Source organism: Salmo salar, chromosome ssa15 (genome assembly GCF_905237065.1).
Source record: "Salmo salar chromosome ssa15, Ssal_v3.1, whole genome shotgun sequence".
Classification (NCBI taxonomy): Eukaryota; Metazoa; Chordata; class Actinopteri; order Salmoniformes; family Salmonidae; genus Salmo; species Salmo salar.
The window spans coordinates 40,844,803-40,858,880 of record NC_059456.1 but is presented as its reverse complement, the minus strand read 5'-3'; the positions used below and the strand labels follow the sequence as shown (position 1 = coordinate 40,858,880).

The following is a 14,078-nucleotide window of genomic DNA, read 5'->3' as shown; positions in this document are numbered from 1 at the left end:
AATGAGACTGTAGAGGAAATTGATTAATTTAGCGACTGTTGTAAAATCGATATTCTGATATCCTTTGAGTTAATTTGGGAAATAGAAACTCAATCAAAATACTGTTCCCATGGTGCCCCAGGTTGATGAGTTAATAATTGCTTGATTCATTGCTTAATTCATTTAATCACGCAATTATAAACCGTTAATCATTCGATGAGCAACAGTCGTCACATTAACTAATACAACGTCACGACAGTGGGTAACAGGGTTGACGTATTATACTCGATCTGCTCAATCTTCCACCACAAAACACCAGAAAATAGCCAAAACAAGTAGAACCAGCTCACCTGCTTTTACACTATGATTTCACTATTACATGTTGAATGTCTCTTTTGAATAAAAAAAAGGAATAGTTTCACGTCATAGGGTGTCCTTAAAATGAGGGGAAGACGTAGATGAATCACTAATCACATGAAATAAATAATAATCTTCAGAAATGACTTTGTCAAAGCAACAAAATAACGACTAGGGCTTTACAATGATGGGGAAAACATTTTGGGGTTAAGTGGGTTAAAATCTTCCTAGAAGTCACAGAGGGTACACTGAGGGACATGTCAAAATGACAGTGGTAGAAAATGTACCCAATTGTCATACTTGAGTAAAAGTAAAGATACGTTAATAAAAAATGACTCAAGTAAAAGTGAAAGTCACCCAGTAAAATACTACTTGAGTAAAAGTCTAAAAGTATTTGGTTTTAAATATACTTCAGTATTAAAAGTAAAGTATCTAAAGTAAAAGTATATACCATTTCAAATTCTTTATATTAAGCAAACCTGACAGCACCATTTTCTTGTTTTTTAAATTTACGAATAGACAGGGGCACACTCCAACACTCAGACATCATTTACAAACAAAGCATTTGTGTTAGTGAGTCCACCAGATCAGAGGCAGTAGAGATGACCAGGGATGTTCTCTTGATAAGTGCATGTATTGGACCATTTTCCAGTCCTGCTAAGCATGTAACAAGTACTTTTGGGTGTCAGGGAAAATGTATAGAGTAAAAAGTACATTATTTTCTTTAAGAATGTAGTGAAGTAAAAGTACAAGTTGTCAAAAATAAAAATAGTAAAGTAAATTATTTTTTTATTTCACCTTTATTTAACCAGGTAGGCTAGTTGAGAACAAGTTCTCATTTACAACTGCGACCTGGCAAAGATAAAGCAAAGCAGTGCGACACAAACAACAACACAGAGTTACACATGGAATAAACAAACATACAGTCAATAACACAATAGTGAAAATGTCTATATACAGTGTGTGCAAATGAGGTAAGATAAGGGAGGTAAGGCAATAAATAGGCCATAGTGGCGAAATAATTACAATTTAGCAATTAAACACTGGAGTGATAGATGTGCAGAAGATGAATGTGCAAGTAGAGATACTGGGGTGCAAAGGAGCAAAAAAGAAATAACAGTATGGGGATGAGGTAGTTGGATGGGCTATGTACAGGTGCAGTGATCTGTGAGCTGCTCTGACAGCTGGTGCTTAAAGTTAGTGAGGGAGATATGGGTCTCCAGCTTCAGCTTAATTTTTGCAATTCGTTCCAGTCATTGGCAGCAGAGAACTGGAAGGAAAGGCGGCCAAATGAGGAATTGGCTTTGGGGATGACCAGTGAAATATACCTGCTGGAGCGCATGCTACGAGTGGGTGCTGCTATGGTGACTAGTGAGCTGAGATAAGGCGGGGCTTTACCTAGCAAAGACTTAGATGACCTGGAGCCAGTGGGTTTGGCGACAAATATGATGCGAGGGCCAGCCAAAGAAAGCATACAGGTCGCAGTGGTGGGTAGTATATGGGCCTTTGGTGACAAAACGGATGGCACTGTGATAGACTGCATCCAATTTGCTGAGTAGAGTGTTTGTGGCTATTTTGTAAACGACATCGCCGAAGTCAAGGATCGGTAGGATAGTCAGTTTTACGAGGGCATGTTTGGCAGCATGAGTGAAGGATGCTTTGTTGTGAAATAGGAAGCCGATTCTAGATTTAATTTTCGATTGGAGATGCTTAATGTGAGTCTGGAAGGAGAGTTTACAGTCTAACCAGACACCTAGGTATTTGTAGTTGTCCACATATTCTAAGTCAGAACCATCCAGAGTAGTGATGCTAGTCGGGCGGGCAGGTGTGTGCAGCGATCGGTTGAAGAGCATGAATTTAGTTTTACTTGCATTTAAGAGCAGTTGGAGGCCACGGAAGGAGAGTTGTATGGCATTGAAGCTCGTCTGGAGGTTAGTTAACACAGTGTCCAAAGAAGGGCCAGAAGTATACAGAATGGTGTCGTCTGCGTAGAGGTGTATCAGAGAATCACCAGCAGCAAGAGCGACATCATTGATATATACAGAGAAAAGAGTCGGCCCGAGAATTGAACCCTGTGACACCCCCATAGAGATTGCCAGAGGTCCGGACAACAGGCCCTCCAATTTGATACACTGAACTCTGTCTGAGAAGTAGTTGTTGAACCAGGTGAGGCAGTCATTTGAGAAACCAAGGCTATTGAATCTGCCGATAAGAATGTCGAAAGCCTTGGCCAGGTCGATGAATACAGCTGCACAGTATTGTCTCTTATCGATGGCGGTTATGATATTGTTTAGGACCTTGAGCGTGGCTGAGGTGCACCCATGACCAGCTCGGAAACCAGATTGCATAGCGGAAAAGGTACGGTGGAATTCGAAATGGTCGGTGATCTGTTTGTTAACTTGGCTTTCGAAGACCTTAGAAAGGCAGGGTAGGATAGATATAGGTCTGTAGCAGTTTGGGTCTAGTGTCTGCCCCTTTGAAGAGGGGGATGACCGCGGCAGGTTTCCAATCTTTGGGGATCTCAGACGATACGAAAGAAAGTTTAAACAGCCTAGTAATAGGGGTTGCAACAATTTTGGCAGATAATTTTAGAAAGAGAGGGTCCAGATTGTCTAGCCCTGCTGATTTGTAGGGGTCCAGATTTTGCAGCTCTTTCAGAACATCAGCTATCTGGATTTCGGTGAAGGAGAAATGGGTGAGGCTTCTGCAAGTTGCTGTGGGGAGTGCAGGGCTGTTGACCAGGGTAGGGGTGGACAGGTGGAAAGCATGGCCAGCCATAGAAAAATGCTTATTGAAATTCTCAATTATTGTGGATTTATCGGTGGTGACAGTGTTTCCTAGCCTCAGTGCAGTGGGCAGCTGGGAGGAGGTGCTCTTATTCTCCATGGACTTTACAGTGTCCCAGAACATTTTGGAGTTTGTGCTGCAGGATGCAAATTTCTGTTTGAAAAAGCTTTCCTAACTGCCTGTGTATATTGGTTCCTAACTTCCCTGAAAAGTTGCATATCGCGTGGGCTATTTGATGCTAATGCCGTACGCCACAGGATGTTTTTGTGCAGGTCAAGGGCAGTCAGGTCTGGAGTGAACCACGGGCTGTATCTGTTCCTGGTTCTACAATTTTTGAAAGGGGCATGCTTATTTAAGATTGTGAGGAAAGCACTTTTAACCCCTGGTCGGGCTCGGACATCCAGCGAAAAATCCTATTGCCATTAGCATAACAAAATGTAATATTTGTATTTTTTCAAATATAGGACTATGTTATATCGTTTTATAGATACACCTCTCCTGAATCGAACCACATTGTCCGATTTCAAAAAGGCTTTACAGCAAAAGCAAAACATTAGATTATGTTAGAGGAGTATATCGTAAAAGTAGCCACATAGCCATTTTCCGACCAACCACATGCATCACAAATAACCAAAAAACAGCTAAATGCAGCACTAACCTTTGACAATCTTCATCAGATGACACTCCTAGGACATCATGTTACACAATACATGCATTCTTTTGTTCGATAAAGTTCATATTTGTCACGTATTATGTCGTGGTGTTGCAGGGAAGACCAAAATGCAGCGGGTATATGGATACTCATTCTTTTAATTCACAAAAAGAGTAAAGCATCCACAGAAAAAACAAAACAATAAATGATACTCACAACTAACAACAGTGTGGCAGGCTCAACAAGCAGTGCTCACAAACAATCTCCCACAAAAGACAAACACAAACACACCCTACTATATGGGACTCTCAATCAAAGGTAAATAGACAACACCTGCCTTCAATTGAGAGTCCCAACCCCAATTAACCAAACATAGACATACAACCAGCTAGATCAACATAGAAATACATAAACAAGGAACAGTGCACAAAAACCCCGGAATACATAAATCAAATCCCCTACAACAAACACACCACCCCGAACCACATAAACCAAATACCCTCTGCCACGTCCTGACCAAACTACAATGACAATTAACCCTTATACTGGCCAGGACGTGACAGTACCCCCCCTAAAGGTGCTAACCCCGGAAGCACCTCAAGAAAAACAAAAACCCCAAACAACAACAAAAAATCCCCCTAAACTAAAGGGAGGGAAGGGAGGGTGGCTTCCGTCAACGACGGCACTGTGCTACACCCCCCCTCCCCAACCCACCTATATCTGGAGGTGGCTCTGGTTCTGGCAGTTCCGGGCAGACGGACCACCCCGGCAGCTCTGGGCAGACGGGCCACTCGGGCTGGGCCGGAGGACAGTCGGGCCACTCTGGCAGACCCGGAGGGCAGTCGGGCCACTCTGGCAGACCCGGAGGGCAGTCGGGCCACTCTGGCAGACCCGGAGGGCAGTCGGGCCACTCTGGCAGAGCCGGAGGGCAGTCGGGCCACTCTGGCAGAGCCGGAGGGCAGTCGGGCCACTCTGGCAGAGCCGGAGGGCAGTCGGGCCACTCTGGCAGACCCGGAGGGCAGTCAGGCCACTCTGGCAGACCCGGAGGGCAGTCGGGCCACTCTGGCATCTCCGGGCAGTCTGGCGCCCTGGCGGCTCCTGACCGGCGGGTGGCTCTGGCGGCTCCTGACCGGCGGGCGGCTCTGGCGGCTCCTGACCGGCGGGCGGCTCCTGACCGGCGGGCGGCTCTGGCGGCTCCTGACCGGCGGGCGGCTCTGGCGACTCCTGACCGGCGGGCGGCTCTGGCGACTCCTGACCGACGGGCGGCTCTGGCGACTCCTGACCGACGGGCGGCTCTGGCGACTCCTGACCGACGGGCAGCTCTGGCGACTCTTGACCGACGGGCAGCTCTGGCGACTCTTGACCGACGGGCAGCTCTGGCGACTCTTGACCGACGGGCAGCTCTGGCGACTCTTGACCGACGGGCAGCTCTGGCGACTCTTGACCGACGGGCAGCTCTGGCGACTCTTGACTGACGGGCAGCTCTGGCGACTGGTGGGGCTGAACTGACGCACTAGAAGCCTTGTGCGTGGGGCTGGTACTGGACGTGCCAGCCCGGAGGTACTCACTTCCGAGAAAGCACGAGAGGCAGGAACCGGAAAGACTGGGCCATGGAGGCGCGCAGGTGGCCGTGATCGCACCGTCTCTCAATTTACTAAATTACTATTCGATTTTTTTTAAATGCAATATTGTCATTCTAAGATTTATAGATGAATATCTCTTGAAAGCACCTGTAATGCCAGATTTAAAAATAACTTTACTGGGTAATCACACTTTGCGATAAAAGGGGATGCGATACTCAGAAAAATAGGCTACAGTTACAGGTCAGCGCCATCTTGGAACAATCGCATATCAAATCTACTCTTGTATACTATTGTCAATAATCCCTTACCTTTGATTATCTTCATCAGAAAGCACTTCCAGGAATCACAGGTCCACAACAAATGTATTTTCGTTCGAAAAAGTTCATCCTTTACGTCCCAATAGCTTGTTCTTGTTAGCGCGTTCTGAAGGCTGCTCCAAAAGCTCCGTCGGCCGCGGGACTCCTCTTTCAATAAAATGCATTTTTTTATTTATTTAGGTTCGTTCAAACATGTCAAACGTTGTATAACATAAATCTTTAGGGCCTTTTTCAACCAGAGCTCCAATAAGATTCAAGGGGGACGATTGCATTGTCTTTCTAAACGTTTCGAAAGGGGAGGGTAGCCAGGGGCGCCGGCGTCATAATGGTGATGGCCCTCCTCATGTGACCACTTTCCACAGCCTCTTATTCTGTCAGTTTTCACAGTAGGAGACTCAAACCACTTTGTAAAGACTGGGGACATCTAGTGGAAGCAATAGGAAGTGCTCAATGAACCATTGCTCACGGTGTGATTTATAGGCAAAGTGATGAAGATGAGTCCGCAATTCAGAATTCCACATCCTGTTACGATCAGTCTCGGGGTTTTGACTGCCATATGAGTTCTGTTATACTCACAGACACCATTCAAACAGTTTTAGAAACTTTAGGGTGTTTTCTATCCACAAGTATTAATTATATGCATATCCTAGCTTCTGAGTTTGAGTAAGAGGCCGTTTAAAATGGGCACTAATGTTTTTCAAAAATCGCTGTAGCGCCCCCTATCCTAGGCAACTGTCAAGAGGTTAAAGAATAACCAGGCATCTTCTACTGCCGGAATGAGGTCAATTTCCTTCCAGGATACCTGGGCCAGGTCAATTATAAAGGCCTGCTCGCTTAACCTAGGATGATATCTATGAGGGTGCATGTGTTTACGGATTTGGGGTTGTACCTGGTAGGTTCATTGATAATTTGTGTGAGATTGAGGGCATCAAACTTAGATTGTAGGATGGCCGGGGTGTTAAGCATGTCCCAGTTTAGGTCACCTAACAGCACAAGCTCTGAAGATAGATGGGGGCAATCAATTCACATATGGTGTCCAGGGCACAGCTGGGGACAGAAGGTGGTCTGTAGCAAGTGGCAACGGTGAGAGACTTGTTTCTGGAAAGGTGGATTTTTAAAAGTAGAAGCTCAAATTGTTTGGGCACAGACCTGGATAGTAAGACAGAACTCTGCGGGCTATCTCTGCAGTAGATTGCAACTCCGCCCCCTTTGGCAGTTCTATCTTGTCAGGGGTTTTGGTGGCCTTCCTAAGCCAGGATTCAGACACAGCTAGGACATCCGGGTTGGCAGAGTGTGTTAAAGCAGTGAATAAAACAAACTTATGGAGGAGGCTTCTAATGTTAACATGCATGAAACCAAGGCTTTTACAGTTACAGAAGTCAATAAATGAGAGGGCCTGGGGAATGGGAGTGGAGCTAGGCACTGCAGGGCCTGGATTAACCTCTACATCACCAGAGGAGCAGAGGAGTAGGATAAGGGTACGGCTAAGGCTATAAGAACTGGTCGTCTAGTTTGTTCGGGACAGAGAGTAAAAGGAGCCGGTTTCTGGGCGCGGTAGAATAGATTCAATGCATAATGTACAGACAAAGGTATGGTAGGATGTGAATTCAGTTGAGGTAAACCTAGGCATTGAGTGATGATGAGAGAGGCATTGTCTCCAGAGACATCAATTAAACCAGGTGATGTCACCGCATGTGTGGGAGGTGGAACTAAAGGGTTAGGTAAGGCATATTGAGCAGGGCTGGAGGCTCTACAGTGAAATAAGACAATAATCACTAACCAAAACAGCAATGGACAAGGCATATTGACATTAGGGAGAGGCATGCGTAGCCGAGTGATCATAGGGTCCAATGAGTAGCTGGAGACACCGCAATTCAGACAGCTAGCGGGCCGGGGATAGCAGGCTAGCAGAAGGGCCTTAGAGGGACGTCGTGACGGAAGAAGTCTGTTGTTGTAGCCCCCTCGTGCGGTTACGTTGGCAGACCAGTTGTGATGGATCAGCAGGGGTCCGTGTAGTAAAAGGGTCCAGGCCAATTGGCAAAATAGGTATTGTAGCCCAAGGAGTGGCTGATGGGCCTCTTCAGCTAGCTGGGAGATGGGCCTAGCATAGGCTAGCTCCAGGCTAATTGGTTCTTGCTTCGAGACAGGGACGTTAGCCAGGAGAAGCCAATCGGATAGCAGCTAGCTAGCTGCGATGATGCAGGTGAAGAGGTTCAGAGCTTGCGGTAGGAATCTGATGATATGGAGAAAAAGGAGTCTGATAAGTTCTGGGTTGAAACACGCTGTACAGACTGGCAGGAGTTGTCCTGGCTAAAGGTTAGCTGATGACCGCTAGCAGTGGCTAGCTGACTACTAGCTAGTAGCATAAGTAGTACTTGAAAGTATTTTTACTTAAGTACTTTTCACCACTGCAAAATGCTGCATTTCGGCACTTTAGCAAGTCTTTATTCATGTACAAATTCTGATTTATTGAATTTTCCATATGGTCTATATTAAAGGACACTTCATTGAATATAACAGCCTTTTAAAATGCAATATTAGTGCCCAATTTATACTTAAAATATCAAAGGGACGCAAAAGGCACTCATTTCGTGTAACGACACTACTGCATTTATGAGTATATCTGGTGTGTGTCCTCTGTGGGAATGCGTGTGATGTTATTACTGCATCATTATACTTGAACTGCTTACCGTAATTTCCGGACTATAAGCCGCAACTTTTTCCCCACGCTTTGAACCTCGCGGCTTAAACAATGACGTGGCTAATATATGGATTTTTCCCGCTTTCAATTTTTTTTCTAAAAAAAAAAACATTCTCTGACGTGCTCAGTTTTTTTGGCGGCATGAAGCTTTCATCAGACCAGTGAAATTGCCAAACGGGTTAAGGTCAAACAACTTTTTTGTTTACTGTTTAGATTAAATCGAGTGCTCTCAAACTTCCCATCATTCTGATTACGGTAGTCATTTTGTCACCCTCATCATGGCAAAGACACGGAGAAATGCATATGATGCAGCTTTCAAGTTGAAGGCGATTGATCTGGCTGTTGGAAAAGGAAATAGAGCTGCTGCACGGGAGCTTGGTCTTAATGAGTCGATGATAAGACGTTGGAAACAGCAGCGTTAGGAATTGACTCAGTGCAAAAAGACAACTAAAGCTTACTGCTAATTATTATTATTTTTTACAAGCCGTGTTTCGTTAAAGCCTATTTATTTTTGTTACAAACCGTGTTTCGTTAAAGCCTGTGTAAAGTTCATTTGTTTCAATGTACCGGTAGGCACCTGCGGCTTATAGACATGTGCGACTTATTTATGTTCAAAATAAAAATAAAAAATGTAATTCAGTGGGTGTGGCTTATATTCAGGTGCGCTCAATAGTCCGGAAATTACGGTACTTTTTTAGACCAAGCAACATCAGGAAAGCATTAAAGCATGTGGTCATCTAATTGTGTCATTGATGTATGTATTGTTGTAGGCCTGCGTTTGTGTGTGCTGTATTTCTAGTGTTTGTCCTGTGAGGGTGTGGCTGTGTTGCTGTTATGATCGTGGTCTATCTAAAAAACACATAAACAGGTCTAAGGGGAAAGCTCACACTCAGGCCTGTATCTGATGGCTGGGCCCTGCTTGTCCCCTGAGCGCCTCCTCTCTGCCGCTGACCCCAAGATCAGTCAGTTTCCACCACCTGAAAGGTGTGTGTGTGTGTGTGTGTGAGAGAGAGAGATGGAGATAGAGAAAGAGCACTGTGTGTTTTCACGCACTTACATGTGTGTCTGATACACTCTCACACCCACTGTAGTGTGAAGAACAAGTTGAGTGACTCCCCCCACCGCTGGAGCAGCAGCACAGTCTCGTGATGAAAAACCAAGCCAGCACTGAGAGGAACTCCAGTGCCTTTTATGAGCGTCTGAATGTAACTTAATCTACCGTGTTACTGAAAACAGAAGTCCACTGACCATAGATAGCCCTATACCTTATAATCACATCTAGATATAAATCCTTCCATGTATGGGAAGTTGCTTTGTCATTGTTTTTTCAAATTCAGCTGAGAGAAAATATATTGCCAAGCATATACTGCATCTGACTTCTGATTAAGTACATTTTAATGGTACTGACTCTTAAGAACTGCTCTTAAACATCTCACTGAGAGAGAAGGGGTTTCTTGTGACTGACTTCTGTTTACCAGAACGGCTCTTGTTTGTGCGTTTGTCCTTGCTATTGTGTGTTTGTGTGTGTGAGGGAGGCCCTGAACTCCCAGGCTTGGAACAACGATATTACCCTGCTGGCTCTGGTGCTTGTGGGGAGAGAGACCAGAGTGCTGTGGTTAGTTGGTGGCCAAGGGAAACCCCACATCCATCCATGGTGGAGAGCAGCTAGTGGAGTGAAGAATGCACTGGCCATGCCAAGACAGAAAATTAAAGAGAGCTCTCTCCCGGACGTCCAGTGAGAGGGAATAACACAGTGTAACCATCAGCAGAGCACAGCGACTAGGCTGGAACCAAAAAACACACATTATGTCATTTGTTCTTCACCTGTAGTTTTCTATGAAGAGCTGTTGTATTGAACACTGCGATGTTTAACAGTGAGAACGGCAGAATGGTGAACTTACTAAATGAAATGAGAGTTTGACTGTGTGATAATAGGTTGCTTCTTGTGTAAATATTTTCTGTCTGGATTTTAATGATTTGTATCTGTTTAAGAATAACAGTTACATGTAGTGGAGTTACTTTTAGTCATTTCCATATTAATTCAACTTTTACCAATATTTTTTTTGGCAACATCCATATATGTCATTTTCATTCATGACAGATGACTGCTATGGTGTGTGGTCATCCACACCCCCTCCCAAAATGGCTGCTGTGCCATTTCTTCCCCTTGCATTACTTGACATAAATCAAAATCAAATCAAATGTTATTTGTCACGTGCTTCGTAAACAACAGGTGTAGACTAACAGTGAAATGCTTACTTACGGGTCCTTCCCAACATTACAGAGAGAAAGAAAATAGAGAAATAATAAAAAGTAAAACACATAATAATAAATAGATAATTAGTAACAATAACTTGGCTATATACATGGGGTACCAGTACCGAGTTGATGTGCAGGGGTAAGAGGTAATTGAGGTAGAATAAAGTGACTGATAGTAAACAGTTGCAGCAGCTTATGTGATGAGTCAAAAAAGTTAGTGTGAAAAGGGTCAATGCAGATAGTCCGGGTAGCTATTTGGTTAACTATTTAAACTGTTTAGCAGTCTTATTGCTTGGGGGTAGAAGCTGTTCAGATTCCTGTTGGTTCCAGACTTTCCGCTTGCCGTGCGGTAGCTGAGAGAACAGTCTATGACTTAGGGCCTTCCTCTAACACAGCCTGGTACGGAGGTCCTGGATGGCAAGGAGCTCAGCCCCAGTGATGTACTGGGCCGTACGCACTACCCTCTGTAGCACCTTGCGGTCGGATGCCAAGCAGTTGCCATACCAAGTGGTGATGCAGCCAGTCAAGATGCTCTCAATGCTGCAGCTGTAGAACTTTTTGAGGATTTGAATGCCCATGCCAAATATTTTCAGACTTCTAAAGGAAGTTAACTGTTTTAACTGGGGCTCATTAGCCCATGGCTCTGACCGTATGCCCTTAGTTAGATTGATACCATCCTAATGATTTGAAGGCAGCAGACACCTAACACCTTTTCTCTGAGGTGATAGGCTCTCTGTTGAAAGGTGCTAGGCTAAGGCCCAAATCGATGGGTACTAGATTACCAAGAACAGTTAGCTAACCATCGGCAGCACTGGACTGGTGTGTGAATCTGACCATCTGGAGATGTTTCTGCATGAATAGGTGCTCATTATGTGAACACTCTAAACAATACTGGGTTGTCTGGATGACCCGACTGCTGGGTTGCAGGCATTGGTCACTTAGTTGGGTTGTTTTCTTTAACAAGAGTAGGTTTGGGTGGTTGATGCTGGGTTATTGGTGCTGGGTTATTGAGATATGACCCAACGAGTCAGATCAGGAGACTGGAGCCGTAGTTTAGTAGGGTCGTGGCTTTCATATAGTTATTTTTAGCCACCCGTGAGAGTCAATGTCATTGCTGTTTATCTGCACACATGTTAAGGTTAAACATTTACATTTTTGTAGCTTACAGTTCCCTAAAAGCCAATGGAAATCCCATTGTTGGGATAGATACCACCTTATTATTATATGTAATAAATAATTTGTATATTCTAGAAGAATGTGTAAAATGCACCAAAAAACAAACATTTCAACTGTAAAGTTAACATGACTCTCACAGGTGGCCAATAAGATCTATCTGAAATCCACACCTCCAATAAGCCACTCCTCCTGAAAATAACCTGAGGATTACATTAAAAAAGACCCAGCTGCTAGATCAACCCAGCAGCATGAAAATAAAATTACCCAATTGATGATTAAATTAACCCATGTTTGGGTAATCCCAACAACCCAACATGTTGGGTTATTCACGCCACCCAACTGGCTGGGTCAAAATAACCCAGCGTGTGTCCTGTCCAATATTTACCCAGCACTGGGTTACCAAAGAATCCAAATTGGGTTGTTTTGTGTTAGAGCAGCAAGAGCAACTAAATAAGCTCTTATCCCCAATCAATGAGCTGAATACTCACTTCAGACTTCAGACTGTTATTATGAGCTGGGTTGGAGGAAGTATATTATACCATTTTCTGAGTTATACTGAAATAACTGGTATTATCACTTTTTCCTACAGCCACAAATAGTTTAATTTATTTCAAATGGGAAAGCATTTGTACTCTAGTGTAAACAATTGCAGACACTGGATGTCTTATGTATGCAAATTATGTTTTTGTTGTTGCTGTTTCTACTTTTTGTTGCTGTTTCTACTTTGTGTTGTTGTTTGCTGTGGTCTGTAATAATTCTGTGGTGTATGCTAATATTGGTTAAGATGTGTGACTGACTCTGTGACTGCCTTCTGTGAGAGAAATCCCTATTTGGACCATAAACTGCTAAATAATACACTCAACTACATCAATGAATGACAACAAAAGGAGTCAAATGTTAATGTGTGGTGGGCTGTATTCTAAATGTAATAAAGTAACAATGCCGTCCACACACAATAGAGCGTTGTTCTGTGTTTTTCCTCTCTTGTAATACTACAGTGCTTGTAATGAAAACAGACGAGGATTGTGCGAGGAACACAACGCACAGTAGGTTTACTTGAAGCGTCCTCTGTTTGTCATCCATACAGCACAAGTCATGGAAGAAGATCAAGAACATTGTCCACTGGTCTCCATTCGTCATGTCTTTCAAGAAGAAGTACCCTTGGATCCAGCTGGCGGGTCATGCAGGTAGGCCTTGACAACGCTGCCTCTGGAATGTGGGGATTCTGGGATAAGGCAATGGAAGGAATGTGTGTTCTGTGTTCCGCTCTCCTTCTCCTGGCTGGATTGGATACGATACAGTGGCCAATGGCCAGTGTGTTTGGAATTCAAATCTTGTCTCGGGCTAAGTGTTGGGATGTACTTGCAAATCATATATTCAAAGGCTAAGTACTAGGGCATAACTAAGAGCTTCATCCTATTTGTATATACTGTAGCTAGGCTATCTGAAATGGAATGGTCCATTCAGAATCAGATACGACCTTTTCTTTAGCAACAGGACAAAACAAAGTAAAGCAGGCCTACTGTGAACACTGAACATCCTCTAATGTTTTTATTGCATGTTTTGGTTCCACTCAGGCAGTTTCAAGGCAGGGGCTAACGGGCGTATCCTGAAGAAGCACTGTGACTGTGAGCAGCGCTGCTTGGATTGGCTGATGAAAGACGTGCTGCGTCCCTACGTACCGGCCTACCACGGAGACGTGGAGAAGGATGGGGAGAAGTACAACCAGATGGATGATCTGCTCTCTGAGTTCGACCTGCCCTGCGTCATGGACTGCAAGATGGGTGTCAGGTGAGTGTGGGTTGACGAACCTTTATAGGCAGGTGCATCTCTGTGTTGAAGTTACACATAGGCACATATCTCAGTTTACCCTCTGGATATCCTAATCTAAACCTTTTGGGGTGAATGAAAATAGACCTTAGATCAGTGTTGGACATCATTGTAGCTCTCAGATCTCTATGTTCCATTTTGACAGGTTAGGATAAGGTCCAATATTCAATCAGGCAGACATCCATTAGGCGTAAGGTCTAAGAGTGACCATCACACTCCCCTAGAGAGAAGAAATGTACTGTAGCCAGCTGGCCCTTCTCAGACACACCATGACTTAAATCAGCCTGTGGGGAAAGTATTGGGAAACAACTTCCATTCCTTTGGGTTCATTATTGGGCTGCCAAACTCCACATACTGTACGTGTACAGTTGTCAAAATCTCCCTTGTTAAGTTTACATCAGATGTATACCAGATATGGGTATACCGAGCCACTTTGC

The 14,078-nt window shown here is 44.3% G+C and overlaps 1 protein-coding gene across 2 annotated transcripts in view; it reads left to right on the top strand.

Moving 5' to 3' along the window:
* The window catches only part of LOC106571433 (inositol-trisphosphate 3-kinase B), a 58,799-nt gene that overhangs the window by 30,475 nt on the left and 14,246 nt on the right, over nucleotides 1-14,078 (top strand). For both annotated transcript variants that reach the window (XM_045695722.1, XM_014144523.2), the window contains exons 3-4: nucleotides 12,899-12,998; nucleotides 13,389-13,602. In XM_045695722.1, coding sequence (XP_045551678.1) covers nucleotides 12,899-12,998; nucleotides 13,389-13,602 — 314 coding nt within the window. The remainder of the gene's footprint in view (nucleotides 1-12,898; nucleotides 12,999-13,388; nucleotides 13,603-14,078) is intronic.